The sequence below is a fragment of the Carcharhinus amblyrhynchos genome, chromosome 16, assembly GCF_965287045.1.
Source record: "Carcharhinus amblyrhynchos chromosome 16, sCarAmb.v2.hapA, whole genome shotgun sequence".
Classification (NCBI taxonomy): domain Eukaryota; kingdom Metazoa; phylum Chordata; class Chondrichthyes; order Carcharhiniformes; family Carcharhinidae; genus Carcharhinus; species Carcharhinus amblyrhynchos.
The window spans coordinates 34,488,754-34,505,129 of NC_137339.1; the positions used below are offsets into that span (position 1 = coordinate 34,488,754).

The following is a 16,376-nucleotide window of genomic DNA, read 5'->3' on the forward strand; positions in this document are numbered from 1 at the left end:
TCTTATGTTCTTATGTTCCTACTAGTTGATTTATTCATTCTGTTTAATGTCAGGTCTACGTGGTGCCATTCCTTATGCTTTGAGTCTACATTTGGAGATGGAGCCAATAGAGAAGCGTCAACTTATTGGAACAACCACAATAGTTATTGTGCTTTTCACAATTCTGGTTTTGGGTGGAGGAACAATGCCTCTCATCAGGCTGATGGATATAGAGGATCCCAAAACTCGTAGAAGAAACAAGAAAGATATTACTCTTAGTAAAACTGAAAAGATGGTAATTGATTTGCCTTGTTTGTCTTCTCATCTTTTTTACACTTTGTGCTTTGACAGAGGAACTGTACTGTAGGCATTAGATCAGAAAATTGAAGACAATCATTTTGAGTATCATGATCTTATTGAATGGCGGGGCAGGCTCGAAGGGCTAGATGGCCTACTCCTCCTATTTCTTATGTTCTTATAAGACTGGGTAGTTGATTTGTAACTAAGATATAACATTTTCTTAGCTGCTGTTTGGTATGAGCTTATTAATCCTTTGAATTTGCTATCTAGCTTCCATTTTATTTAGTGATAATGTGCAAGTAATATAACTTGGTACAAATTGTAGCCCAGATTTCCGGAATGTAATGAAGTTGTAGCTAGCAAACCAATTTATTAAAAAGTCAGAGTCATATGATGGTTCTAATTGGTTACTGTTGTTTCCAGGGAAACACCATTGAATCTGAACACTTATCAGAGCTAACTGAAGAAGAGTATGAAGCACAGTACATCAAAAGGCATGATCTCAAAGGTTTCATGTGGCTGGATGCTAAATATTTTAACCCATTTTTTACACGAAGACTTACTCCTGAGGTTGGTCATTCTAAATTTCTCTGACTGATGAATAAAACAATATTTTACGTAAAACTGTTAATATTGTGTGACAAGTGTAAGAGTTTACATTTTAATAAGGGAACAGGAAGTTAAAGGTCATTTTTATAACTAAATTCAAGAGGATCTTCCCCCCCCACCCCTGCACTCCCCTGTCCAACATGCAATTTGATGTAGTGAAGTTCAGTGCACAAAACCATTGCTTTTTATCTATTTGAATCCCATACAAAGCACAAATCAATGTTCAAGGAAATGTTAAACCAAAAGAGAAAATGCTGAAAAATCTCAGCAGATCTGGCAGCATATGTCAGGAGAGAAAAGAGCTGACGTTTCAAGCTCGGATGACCCTTTGTCAGAGCTGTATTTTCAGCTTTCCAGCACTTTCTCTTTTGGTTTCAGATTCCAGCATCCGCAGTAATTCGCTTTTATTCGTGGAAATGTTTTCAGGCTATTAAGGCAAACTGATAAAGTCAATAAAAGGAAAATAATTTCTGCTGATTGAGGATTCTAGGATTAAAAACCTAAAACTTAGAATTTGATTTTCCTCAAGTGAGGTGGGGAATCATTTCTACAAATAAAGGATGATAAAAGTTTGGAACACTCTTTTACGGGTTTATGATACTGAGCAATTGTGAATACATGGATTTAGGTCACACATCAGCCACCATGATCTCATTGAATGGTGGAACAGGTTCAAGGGTCTAAATGGGCTATTGCGTTTCCTATTTCCCTATGTCCATTAAACTCAGTGTGATGATAAAAGCTGTCATCTATTTCGTCAGTCACTGGCTGTAATGTGTCGGATTATTGCCCGAGAAAATTTGGGTAACTTCGTATTAAGATATTTCTAGCCTAAATTCAGCTTGCAAAGGATTAAAGGCACTGATGATTCCACATGCTGGGAATGTAAATTAGTCACTTTTGCAGATGGTGCTTGGGATGCTGTTCCCTGCAAACCATTAAGGTGCCATAACATATCATACATCATTTACCTCTACTCCAAGTTCAAGGACTCTGATATTTAAACATTGTCGCGTTTTCTTTATTAAATCAAGTCAATGAGGTGATAAATCAACCCTTTGCATGCAGTATGTATGAGACTGGTACCAATTATAGCATTTTATGTCATAAACCAAAGATCTGTTCAGGAGATTCAAAATATGTCATCATTAATTGCTTAACCTCAACAAGACAAGGAAAATCCCCAAGAGAACTCCAGTGCCTGTGCTTTTTTATAAGAACATAAGAACATAAGAAATAGGAGCAGGAGTAGGCCATCTAGCCCTTCGAGCCTGCCCCGCCATTCAATAAGATCATGGCTGATCTGTCGTGGCTCAGTTCCACTTTCCCGCCCTCTCCCCATAACCCTTAATCCCTTCTCTTATCAAAAACCCATCAACCCGCTTCTTAAAAATATTTAGCGAGGCAGCCTCCACCACTTCAACGGGCAGAGAATTCCAGAGATTCACCACCCTTTGAGTGAAGAAGTTCCTCCTCAACTCCGTTCTAAACCGCCTCCCCTTTATCTTGAGGCTGTGCCCCCTAGTCCTACTGTCTTTTTTGAGCGGGAAGAGTCTCTCCACCTCTATCCTATCCATCCCATTCATCATCTTATACGTCTCAATGAGATCTCCCCTCATTCTTCTAAACTCTAACGAGTACAAGCCTAGTTTATTCAGCCTCTCCTCATAGCTCAATCCCCTCAACTCCGGTATCAGCCTAGTAAACCTCCTCTGCACTCCCTCCAGGGCCAAAATATCCTTGCGCAGGTGCGGCGCCCAAAACTGCACACAGTACTCCAGCTGCGGCCTCACCAATGCCCTATACAGCTGCAGCAAGACCTCCCTACTTTTATATTCAATCCCCCTCGCTATGAAGGCCAGCATCCCATTCGCCTTCCTGACCACCTGCTGCACCTGCAAGCTGGGTTTTTGCGATTCATGCACAAGGACCCCGAGGTCCCTCTGCACCGTCGCCTGCTGCAGTTTTTCGCCACGTAAGTAATAGTCCTTCCTACCATTCTTCCTACCAAAGTGGACCACCTCACACTTGCCAACATTAAATTCCATTTGCCATTTCCTGGCCCATTCGCCCAGCCTATCTAGATCCTTCTGCAGACTCTCCACACCCTCCGCACAATTTGCCGTTCCCCCAATCTTGGTGTCATCAGCAAATTTCGACACCCTGCACTCGGTTCCCTCCTCCAGATCATCTATATAAATGGTAAATAGTATATATAAATGGTAAATGGTATATATGTAATTGTGTCCCCCGGCAATGTCATTATATTAACAACACTCTAACTACATCTGGTTAATCTTCATTGAGGGTGGCACAGAGGCACAGTGGTTAGCACTGCTGCCTCACCGCCAGGGATCTGGGTTCAATTCCGGATCAGGCAACTGTGAGGAGTTTGCACATTCTCCCCATGTCTGTGTGAGTTTCCTCTCACAGTCCTAAGATGTGCAGGTTCTGTTGATTGACCATGCTAAATTGACCCTCGTATCAGGGGCTTAGGGTAAGTATGTAGGGTTACGGGAATAGGGCCTGGGTGAGATTGTGGTTGGTGCAGACTCGAATGGCCACCTCCTACGCTGTAGGGATTCTGAGTCTATGCAGTAAGATCTGTCTAATCAATCATTAATAACATTCTTGCACCACATGCTGATCACCCAATTTCCCTTTCTGGCTCCCATGATACTTTTAATTCATTTATGGGATGTGGATCAGCGTGTATTGGCCATTCCTGATTGCACTCCAGAAGACGATGCTGTGCTGCCATCTTGAACTATGCAGTCCATGTGTTGATCTAGCACCCACAGTGCTGTTACAGAGGGAGTACCAGAATTTTGACCTAGTGACAGTGAAGGAATGGTGATTTTAGCTCCAAGTCAGGCTGGTGCCTGAATTGCAGGCCTTGAAGACAGTGGTGTTCCCATGCATTGGCTGCCTGTCATTCTAGTCGAAAGATGTCTTGGGTTTGGAAGATGCTATTAAAGGAACCTTGGTGAATTGCTGCAGTTTATCTTGTGGATGTTACATACTGCTGGCACTGCATTGGTGGTGGAGCAAGTAAATGTTTAATATGACGAATGCGATGTCAATCAAGGGGGTTATTTTGTCCTGAATGATTTTGAGCTCCTTTGACTATTTGTTGGAGCTGCATTCATCCAGGCAAGTAATGAGTATTCCAACACACCTCTAACTTGTGTATTGTATGTGGTAGACAAAGTCCGGAAGTGAGTAATTCTTCAGCATAATTCCCAGTCTCTGACTTGCTCTTGTAGCCACCATATTTATCTGGTTGGCCCATTTCAATTTCTGGTCATTGATAACCAGCGGGATTTTGATATTGGGGTTTCAGCTATAGTAATACCATTGAATGCAGATAGGAAATAGTGAGATTCTCTTTTGTTAGTGATATTAATTGCCTTACTCTTTTTTGTGGTGTGAATGTTACTTGGCACTTACCCAAGTCTTGCTGTATTTGGACATGGGCTATCATTATTTAAAGAGTTGTGAGTGATGCTCAGCATTGTGCAATCATCCGCAAACATCTCTCTTTGACGGAGGGAAGTTCATTGATGAAAAAGCTGAAGGTGGTTGAGCCTTGGACACTGCTCTGAGGACCTCATGCAGCAATGTCCCAGGATTGAGATGATTACCCTCCTTCTACCAGAATCATCTCCCTTTTGTGGTAGGTATGACTCCATTCAGTGGAGGGTTTTCCCCTGATTTCCAATGACTTCAGTTTTGCTTGGGCGCTTTGATACCTCACTTGGTCAAATGATGCTTTGATCTCAAGTGCAATTCTCACCTCATCTCTTGAGTTCAGCCCTTCTTTTCCATTTTTGGACTAAATCTGTAATGAGGTCAGGAGCTGGATGCCTTGGATGAACCCAAACTGGATGTCACTGAATGGGATATTGCTGAGCAAGTGCTGCTTAATAGCACTGTCGATGACACCTTCCATCACTTTGATGATTAAGAGTAGATTTATGGGATGATGATTGGCTGGGTTAGCTTTGTCCTGTTCTTTGTGGACAGGACAGGCAATTTTTCATGATGTTAGATAGATGCCAGTGTTGTAACTGTACTGATCAGCTTGGTTAGGAGCGTGGCAAGTTCTGGAGCACAAGTCTTTAGTGCTATTGCAGGGCCCGTTGCCTTTGCAGTATCCAATGCCTTCAGCCATTTCTTGGTATTGTGTGGAGTGAACTAAATTGGCTGGAGACTGGCATTTGTTACACTGGGGGCCTCTGGAGGAGGTTGAGATGGATCATTCACTCAGCACTTCTGGCTGCAAATACTTCAGTGTTAACTTTTGCACTGATGTGCTGGGCTCCCACCTCATTGAAGATGGGGATGTTAGTTACTATATTTATTATTTTGTTTGACGTGAACATCCTTAATCTTGCAGAATAAATTGAATTAAGTATTTAGCCGTACTGGAACTACAACTTAATTTCCACAGAGTTGTCTCCTCCAGTGAGTTGTTTATTTATCCACCACCATTCATGTCTGGGTGTGGCAGGACAGCAGAGCTTAGATTGATTGCAGGATCACTTAGCTTTGTCTATCATATTTTGTTTCCGCTGATTGGCATATTGGTGATCCTTTGTTGTAGTTTCATCAAATTAAAACCTTTATTTTTAGGTATGCCTGGTGCTACTCCTGCACTCTTCTTCAAACCTTCAGAGTTAACCCCTGGGCTTGATGATAACGTTAGTGAGGGATATGCGGGGCAGTGCTGTTACAGATTATATTTGTATACAATTCCACTGCAGCTGAAGTCCACCATTCCTCACGGATGCCTATTTTTGAGTTGTTGGATCAGTTCAAAAGGTATCTCATTTAGCATCTGTTAGAGATGTTGGACAGGATTCTCTCCCCGCAGCATGTATCTCAGTGTCGGGAGCTGGCCTGCCATTGACAGGCAGCGATCAATGAGATTTCCCATTGAATCCACCCCATGAGAAACCCAATGGTGAGCTGTCAGCAAGACCAAAAGATCTTGCTGGTGAGAGGGGCTGAAAAATCCCACGTTTGCAGAAAATGCTGGAAATCCTCAGCAGCTGTGGCAGTATCTGTGGAGAAGGAAACGAAGTTAAGATTTCACACCAGTGACCTTTTGCCAGACCTGAAAAATTCCCTGATGCTACCAGACCTGCTGAGTATGTCCAGCATTTTCTGTTCTAAATTTCAGTTTTCCTACATTGCTGTATTTTTTTTTTGCCTGCCTGTTAGTGCAGGGATACCTTGATGTGAGTGGAAAGTTTCCTGAGCCCGAGTAACAAGTGTAGTCCTTATAGATTCTATTAATGAAACAGGCTGGCTGATCAGTCAGCAGCAGTGCTGTTTTCCCAGGGTGGAAGAGTCACTTTATTTAAGGGGGCAAGGCTTAAAGGCGATGTACAGGGCAAGTTTTTTAGAGGTTGGTGGGTGCCTGGAATTCACTGCTGGGGAGATAGTGGAAGCAGATAGAATAGTGAGTTCTAAGGGGCGTCTTGACAAATACATGAATAGGATGGGGAGTCGAGGGATATGGCCCTTGGAAGGGTAGGGGGTTTTATTCAGATGGGCAGCATGGTCAGTGGAGGTTTGGCAGGCCGAAGGGCCTGTTCCTCTGCTGTAATTTTCTTTGTTCTTTGAGTACTGTCCAATTCAGGTTTCAGTTACCAAGTCTACCAAATGGTCAGTTTAGTTTGAACTTCTGTGATACATTACATCCCTGCTTCCATAGAGGATGATCATTATTATATTGAATTCTTAAATAATCATTATTGTATTGCATAATTTAGTGTTGAGCATGGCAAACCAATAGCATTTTATAGTAAATGTCAATAATTTCAGCCTGGTTGTGTTTCAACCTAGTTTACTCCGATATGGATACGCAATAGATGCAATACATTGGTTGAATACATGAATGATGTTGTTTCCTTTTCAATGATATTTGAAGTAAAATATTGCTATTATTTGATGTTTAGATGGTTCATTGGCACAAATGGTTATCGTAGCTGTAACCATGTTACATTTTGCAGATGTTTTATTTTACAGTCAAATTGACCAGCAGAAAGGAAAAGGCATATTCAGGAGAAATAGCACTACTTACAGCTGGAGAAAGAGTTTAAATAAACAGCTGAGTTTGTTTAATCAAAGTTTATTTAAGCAAATCATTTTGGTTACACTAAACATTGTTGCCGACATAGCAGGGAGCAAAGCTACAAATCAATTTGCATTTTCGTGTGTTTTTGTCATTTTGTCAAAAAATTCCAGTCCAAAACAGATAGAATTATTTATTTTATCTTCTAAGTTGCAAGTTGCTGTAAGTAGGATTTCTCAAAATATTTGCAGAGATGTGTACTATATTCATGTATTTTTCATACCTTTAAATATGGAAGGAACATAGAAGCAACAGAATTACAAAATACCATTTAAAGTTCAATGCTAAAATTGCTCATTTCTTAAAATGGAGGATTAATGTGACTTGTTACTTTGCTTTATGCATTGCAGGCCAGGTGAATGGAGATCTTAATTCTGCATCTCTGTGATTTTGGTTTCCTGGGAAAATATCTACTTTCTGAATGTTGTCATCTGACTTTTGATGACCAAACTCGCATCACGAAATTCTGATTTGCTGACTAAAAGCATTTATTTTAACCATACTGAGCTTATGCCCATTGCATGGTAAAGAAACATGCTTAAATGCTTTATGTTGTAACTGTCCAGCAGAGTACAGAATGCCAAACTGGAATTCTGCAGTGCCTTTGCCATTTGGCAAATGGGTGACTCTTCTGATTTGAGTGTATGTATGGTCTTAATAGAATGCTGCCCTTGTTTCAACTCATAAATATCTAGCTTATTGAAGTAGCTTAAACTTTCTATGCAATACTAAGATGTGTTCATATTTCACATATGCTTCAGGATCTTCATCATGGACGCATACAGATGAAAACATTAACCAACAAGTGGTATGAGGAGGTGCGTCAAGGACCATCAGGCTCTGAAGATGATGAACAGGAGCTGCTGTAGCGTATGGATTGATTAATCATTGGAGGTTTACTCTAGATTTTGCACCATTGTGTTTCCGTAAAGATTCAGAAAAAGGGCTGGCACCAATTACATTCAATTACACGGCATTGCAATCTGAGCCTCTTAAAATGTACCTAGTGCCATCTGTTGGCTGTTCTGATATTTCAAAAAAAGATAAAATAAATCTGTGCACTTAATTCTTCTAGATAATGTTTTGCATGTTTAGCTTATTATGAAGGTGAGCAATTAAATCTAAGGAATATCTTTAAAAAGAACTGTAGGTGTAAATGAACATTTGTATAACACAAAGACATGCACTTTATTGTAAATAAGATTACACTTTTACATGATCCCCACTTTCTCTGAGCATTCTGATACTGCAGAAATTTACAGACTCTGGTTAGTCTATTTGGTCAGTCTATTTAGCTGCTGAATAGGAAACTGTATTTTTTTTCTTCTCGCTGCTGTCATGAGATGGATTTGCTTTCTATTTTTGCTTCGTAATTCATCTCAACCTAGACTAAATCAGTCATTTGGTAAGGAGTGATACTATGACGTAAATTTCAACTCAAGTAGTATTCAGACCCAGTTCTGGCAGATTTTGTTTTGTTTGCTGCGTCACCAGATTGTCCACTTTTCCTATTAGGTACCACGAACAAAAGTTTCAAGTAAGTTATATTTACAAAGGGATTTTTCATTAAGTAGCAATTGATTTGAAACTAGAATATTTGAAGCATTGCAGATTTAAGTATACCATCGCGATGAGCACATTCTGACTTGCAAGTTTTCCAGGCCAAACCAAGCTTAGTCTAATTGAGAACAATTTAACCTTTGTGCTGTTAAAGGGACACAGCAGCACTTCAGAAAATAGTGTACATTACTATGAAAACATTCTTGCTTTCATAAAATACCATATCATCTGACTTGAGAGTAATGCCATGCGATTATTATTACATTTTTGATGCTGTATCTAATGTGTGTCCATTGCGTACCAAAATATTGCACTTCTGTTAAGGATACAATAGTTTTTTTAAATAAAGTAACAGCGATAAGAATGCTGCACTATTTTGAGAGTTCTGACCTGGAGACAATTTTACAAATACGGTTCCATTTTCACTCTGACATCAAGGTTTACAAGCAGATAAAATCAAACCACTTCCCAGAAGAGTATAGCCACTAAACATCACAATTGCGTTCAAAAAAACTGTTGTCCTGTGTGAAGTGTCACAGAGAACTATTAATATATATTATGCATGCAAATGAACTTGTTTCCCCATGCAATAAGATCCTAGCTGATCTGATTGTGGCCTTAACTTCACTTTTGTGCCTGTTGTCCATAATCCTTAACCCTATTACAGATCAGAAATCTGTCCAGCTCAGCCTTGGAGAAATCCAACTGCACAGCTCTCTTGGGTAGAGAAATCCAAAGATTAAAAATCCTCCGAAGAAATTCCTCCTCTTCTGTCTTAAATGGGAGGCCCCTTTTTTTGAAATTGGGCCTGCTTGTTCTAGATTCCCCAGAAACATACTCTTGGCATCTACACTGTCAGGCCTTCTCGATTCTTGCATCTTTCAGTAAGATCATCTTTCATTCTTCTAACTCCATAGGCTCAACCTTTCATCATAAGACAACCCCTTCATCCCAGGAATCAGTGAACCTTTTCTAAACTGTCACCCGGTATATGTAATCCCTCCTTAAGTAAGGATACCAAAACTGTGTGCAGGTGTGGTCTGACCAGTGCCCTATATCTGTTTTTGTACCTTTATTCTCCCTTTTAATAAAAGCAAACATTCAGTTTACCTTCCTAATTACTGCATGCCATAACTTTGATTTATTTACCAGGACACTCAGATCCCTCAGTACCACAGCATTCTCTCTCCATTTAAATAATATTCTGAAATAAGTTATATAATTTTCAGGTCAGTGTTTTCAGTTTGCTATCATTTATAAGTGAAAGCTGCATTTCAGATTAGCCTTAATACAAGTTTCATATTAAGTTTCTAAAGTTGGTGAAATATTTATTGGCAGAAGCTGACGATGTGGTGCTATCCGTCCATTTTGTATTCCAGCTTGAGATGGAAATATTTCAAAGTAAAGATTGCAAACCCCGTTCATACAAGAATCAAATACTGTAATTATGTAGTAATTAAGAGTGGGCAGAATGTCACCTTTTACTTTTTAAGAAGAGTATCGATCAACGTGATATTTGATTATAAATTAAAAATAGTGGTGACTCACCAAGAAGAAAATAGGATACTGTACCCAAAAAATAATAAAAAAGGAGTGGAAAATTTAGTCCATGCCCTATATTTTCACTTGCTTGGTAAACAATTAAATCATGTACCTTGATTTCAGTCATTTGTGTTTTTTAGTCCCCTATCCTTTCAACCTCTTCCCAAAATCATTGTGCTTCAGGAATTAACCATCTTTTTGGCATTTGATTATAACATGTTTCAAGCTCTGTGTTTTAAAATCACGCCGCACTCTCTCAAATTAAAGCACTGCATTTAAAGTAAAATATTAAATACTATAGCCCCTTTCAGGCTTTCCAAAGTTTAACCATTTGAAATTGAGGGCTGCACAGATTTCCTGTGAATTCTGCTGTTGAGTTACTGGTAGTCATTTCCACAGTGCCACGAACTGGAATATCCAAGCTCTTATGAATGCCTATAATCTGACATAATTAGATAAATGAAAAATCACAAGTTTTAGTGAATGAAATGGTTCAGGTTAGAAACTCCAAAGTGTTTTATGAAGCCCGCCTGTATGACAAGTTTTGCATCTTGAATTTGGCTAGGATAAGCATGATATGTTCCCCACTGGGGAGATTTTATCAAACAAAGTTTATTTAAGAATATAGTTAACATGTATGGAAATATTAGCAATAACTTCTAATAATTACAAACAAAACAACCACTACAATGTGTATACCCCTTAACAAAAATATCTAAAGTGTTCCAATCGAACCAAAACCCTTGCCATAGACAAAACCCTTTAACCAGGTTCAATACAACATAAACTAATGTTCACACAATACTGGGATTGAGGCCATTAGTTGAATTATGTAGTCAAATGCTCTTGAGAGTCAGAACAGTTTGAAGACAAAACAGCTTCCCAAAACACCAGAAGGCACTCTGGTCCAGCCCCCGATAACAGCAGGGTTTTATCCTTCAGGAAAACAAAATCTTGTTTTCAGCTAACCAACAGAATTTTCAAAATAATAGGGAGAGGGAAAATACTTTTTAGCTTGGTGTCCCTTCTAAAATTAAAGTTCAAACCTGTAGCTCCAAAATGAAACTGAAACTGTCACCTGACCTGCCCAGTTCTTTTCTTCTCCCAACAATATCATCACTTAAGGCTGTGAGCATGAATTTATAAAAAACTCTTAAAGGTACACTAATATAACACAGATGTTAAGTAGACAACTTTCAGTATTAAAACATGCTCTCGGAAAATAATATTTATAAAATGTGGTCTGGTTAATGAGGTAGAATTACTGAAACATTTCTTCAAACAGCTCAAACTCTTCCAACAGAAAAATGTTTACCAAATATTCATAAGAAGCCATTAAAATGTTTAGATTAAATGGCTTCCAGTTCAGGCCCTTGGACAGTAAAAATTTAACTTTTTAACACCAAACTCATTTCATTTACATTTTAAGATCCTGCCAGTTTCTCAAGGGGACCTTCCTAAACACTACATCTCCTTGTAGTAAACTTAACTTGAGCAATATAGTTTCTCTTTCTAGTCAATGCTTAATTTAGCATTTCCAGTTAGAGATGGCTTGTACAAAAACAAAATAACGTGATGCTATAAATCTGAAATGGAAGCAAATGTGAAAATACTCAATTGTGGAGAGAGAAACAGGAGTTGTTAACATTTCAGGTCAACGACCATGCTCCGGAATTGACCTGAGACGCTAACCTTTTCTCTTTCCAAGTCTGCTGAATGTTTCCAACATTTTCTGTTTTTATAGGAGAGAGAAAATGTTCCCACCTTTTGGCTAAAGACAACATCAGAATTTTTATTGTCTTGATTCAATTATGCTTGTTCAATGTCAATTACACTCAATTTTCCAAAAATGTTAAAATAATTATTCAATCTTTGCTCGCATTATCTTCAAGCTTCAAAACGCAAATCATATCACTTGATCACTGTCCATCGCCCAATTTTAAAATGGTATTTTGTGGGCAAGGTTTTATTTAAGAGGGGCATTGTGCACGGAAGCCTAATAACAACAAGATTAAAATGTCAGTTTTACAGGCAGTTGCTGCACATATTGAACTCTAGAATATCTGTGATTAGTTTTTTCTTTTCTGAACAACATGCTGAAATGAGAAATAACCATAACCAAATTAGCAAAAATGTAAATTGCCAATTTAGTTGTGCATAATTCTCTACCATGTCTGTGATTTAATTTGTTGATTGCATTTTTAATTTGAAGAGCCTTTTTTAGTATATTAATTTCTATTGGTTAGCAAAATGTAACTATTCATGAAAGCTTGCACTGTTATTTCAAGCTCTGTCAGCATATTTTTAGAACACCATTAATTAAGTAATTAAAGCCCACATTTATAGAAACATGCTGAGAATTGAGCATTTTATTTATGAATACCAAACCATATTTGTGGAAGCAACAAGCATTTGCTCAAAATAGACATTAATTGTGATGCTGATAATCTTCTTTTGAAACCATAATCTCCAGAAGTATAACTTTCCCATTCAAAGCATTCTTGCGTCATAATAGAAATTGAAACAGTCTGCCACTGTAATACGTCCAATATCAATGAGAAATTTCATTTCTCCAGACAGTTGTGTGTTCCAGAAATGTGGAATTTTTGGGTAATTTAAGATGTCATTAATTTTTACCACTTCTAGTTTTAAAAAAAAGTTGAAATTATAAATCTGTTTCCATTTAGATTAATTGAGCTAGAAATAAATTACATATTATTTTGGCTAATCAAGCCTATGTCTTTCCTTCATATTTAGTCATGTTTAATGTTGGAACTTGTACGTGAATGTATCAGTTAGGAACAGAAGTGGGCCATTCAGCGTCTTGAGCATGCTCTGCCATTCAATAAGATCATGAGTGATCTGATTGTGGCCTCAATTTCCCTTTCGTTCCTACCCCCCTTAATTCCCTTGTTAATCAAGAATCTATCTTAATTTAGCCTTGAAATAGTCAATGACTGTGCCCCCAACACTCTGGGAAAAGGGAGTTACACAGACTCATGACCCTCTGAGATAAACTACTTCTGCATCTTAAATTGGAAACCTCTTATTTTTAAATGGTCTCATTCTTCTAAACTCCACTAGATACATGTACAACCTTTCTTCCTCTCATTCCAGGAATGAGTCAAGTGAACCTTCTCCGAGTTGCTTCTATTACAACTATGTTCCCTTTTAAAATAAGGAGACCAAAACTTTGCACAGTGCTTTCGATGTGTCCTCACCAATGCAACCATGGCAAAATGTCCTGACTTTTCTATTCCATTCCCTTTGCAATAAATGAAAACATTCCATTTTCCTTCCTAATCACTTGCTGTACCCGCATAGTAACTTTGTGATCCACGTACCAGGACATCCAGATCCCTCTTTACTTTGGTGTTTTGCAGTCTTTCCTCATTTAAATAATATGCTTTTTTTATTCTTCCTGCCAAATGGGCTAGTTCACGTTTTCTCATATTATAGCCCACTAGCAAATTTTAGCCCATTCACTTCTTAATCTATTATGATACTGTTATCAGAACTTTAATGTTAGTACAGGCTTTTACAAGTGTGGGGACATTTTGATAATTCCACTACCTTGGCTATAAAGGTGACTTGTATTGAGTGCTTACAGGCAAGTAGCTCCATGATGAATTTTGTAGTTCAATTTCCTGACATCTTCTTTGAGATTGAAAGCAAATCCACAAAAACAAGGAATCTCACCTATGGAAATGTGAAGAAGATTTGAAGATTAGGAATTGAAGTAATAATTTGGGGATATTACTGAAATTAAAATGATTTAAGCATACAGAATTTCTGCAAAGTTACTTAACACTAATCAGAAATGAAAACAAAAACAGGAAATGCTTGAAATACAAAGTTCAGTCAGAACTGTCACAAAGGAGTACATCTAACACATTAACTTGTCTTTTTTTCTTTATTCAAGCTGACTGTGTTGTTCATTTCCAACACTTTGTTTCTTTATTCCATCCATCACCATTTGGTTTAAGCAGGCAGAATTTTGTGCTGAATTAAGCTTATCATTAATATTGTAATTATATCCACATGATTTTGAAAATATTTTATGATGAACTGGAAACAAATTATGAAAGAGTATTTTATAATTTAATGTTTTGGGATTTATGAAACAAGATAGCTGCTGAACTTTAAAATTGTCTTCTGAAAGAGCATCATAAAGCCGTGGTTGTAGTTTCAACTTGTCTACGTAAATTATTGTGAAAAAGTCACTTCACTTCCTGGTATATCTAATAGTAATAGTACTGAAATAGATCAGCAATATTGATTTGAACTATTAACACATTATCCAAATGGATTATTGGTAAATAAATCAATCCATAAATTAACTGGAAGCTTTTTGCAGAAACTAGAAAAAGGCCTTTTTGCAAAATGTTTTTATGTAGCATTAAATATTTGCAGGTATAAAACATTAGACTTTTTTCCTTTTGATTTGGTTGGAATTGCATCTTTTGTGATCACCTGACTGGTGGATTGTATCCTGCTTTATACCTGGGGGGGATTGCTCCATCTAGTCCATTTGAGTACAAATAGATGCTTACAGCATTCTACACAGATTAAACTTTGGGACAAGCTGGAATCTCAGCTGAATTTGCAGTAGCTGTGAAATTGCCACTATTGCTGCACTGCTTCTGGCTGATATTTTTCCTATTCGCATGGATTTGCAATAAATTGTATGAATGAATCTTTAATTTGTAATTAAAATGCTGGTTGGTCACTGTCAACATTTCATTTTTCAGCTGTTTACTGTCTGCATACAGCATTGTGGTTAATTCATAACTTGGCTGTGTATCTTGAAGATTTAGGCATGAGTGCAAAATTTACATTCCCTTATATGAAATGTTTATACAAGAAATGTTTCCCTTTAATGTTTTTGTATATTTATAAGATTTTCACATTTCACATTGTTGAATATGGGGACATATGATTTAAAATAAATCTTTACATTAATTACTAATGAAGCATTTCTGACTTTTTGTATTGGACTATAGAATTCTGATAAAAAGACTTATTTGGATCTGTCAATTCTGTGTCAGTGTTGTTCTCCACATGATTTGTCTGTCCTAATCCATTCATCTCTAAAAGTTTATGCCAAAAGTTGGTGTATTATTATGTTTAAATTTCCTACTGCACCTTAAACAGGTTAAACATCACTAATAATCACTAATAAACTCTTTCAAGGATCTTTTTGATTAATACTGTTTTACAACAGTTTCCTTTCTACAGGCACCTAAATTACAGCAGTAAAGATTGTTATAAGCAAATTAAACTTTAATGGTGATGGTGTATCACAGAACACTTGGAACCCATGTTGCTTGTGGCAACGTCAACTTTTACATGGTTGTTATAGGCTGGAGCTTTGGATAGTTCTGCAATTGGCTGCAACTTTCCTTCCATCACGTGGCTGACCAGGAATTTTCTTACTCTTAATGCTTGCCGTTGGCATGTGTTGGAAAAGTTTGTAGATTGAGTAGCAATTTACTACTTCCAATTTAGTTTACTGTGTTCACTGCTCACATTATGATCTCCTCAACACTAGGAGATGGAAAACAGACTGGGTGACTGCTTTACAGGATACATTTGGTCAGTCCACAAGCATGACAGTGACCTTCCTGTCACTTGCTATTTCACATTACCATTGCTCTCGTGTTGACATTTCTGTCCTTGGTATGCTACAATATTCCAGTGAAACCCAACACAAACAGAGTTGAGGAGGAACTTCTTCTCCCAGAGGGTAGTGAATCTTTGGAATTCTCTGCCCATTGAAGCAGTGAAGGCTACCTCGTTAAATGTGTTTTAAGATTTTTGACCAATAAGGGAATTAAGGGTTATGGGGAGCAGGTGGGTAAGTGGAACTGAACCACTATCAGATCAGCCATGATCTTATTGAATGGTGGGGCAGGCTTGAGGGGCTAGATGGCCTACTCCTGCTCCTATTCCTTATGTTCAAACTGGAGGAACAGCACCTCAACTTGCAGTTAGGCACTTTACAGTCTTTAGATTCAACACTGAATTCAACAACTCCAGGCCATTGTCATGAGCCATGCTGATATCTGCAAGGGTGTCCCAACTTAACACCAGTTCATGGTGGTGTCTAGTTTTGTTTTTAAAATGATGTGAGGAGTCACATGAAACCCCAGTGAGAAGGACCAGACCAGTTATATAACAGCTATTAAAGACTATTTATCAAATTAAAGGCAAATGACAGACAAACAGGAGTACAATACTCTAA

The 16,376-nt window shown here is 38.0% G+C and overlaps 1 protein-coding gene across 1 annotated transcript in view; it reads left to right on the forward strand.

Moving 5' to 3' along the window:
- The window catches only part of slc9a8 (solute carrier family 9 member 8), a 64,494-nt gene extending 54,786 nt beyond the window's left edge, over positions 1 to 9,708 (forward strand). The window contains exons 14-16 of the mRNA XM_080205222.1: positions 54 to 274; positions 703 to 849; positions 7,792 to 9,708. Coding sequence (XP_080061348.1) covers positions 54 to 274; positions 703 to 849; positions 7,792 to 7,899 — 476 coding nt within the window. The 3' untranslated portion in view covers positions 7,900 to 9,708. The remainder of the gene's footprint in view (positions 1 to 53; positions 275 to 702; positions 850 to 7,791) is intronic.
- The last annotated feature ends 6,668 nt before the right edge of the window (positions 9,709 to 16,376 follow it).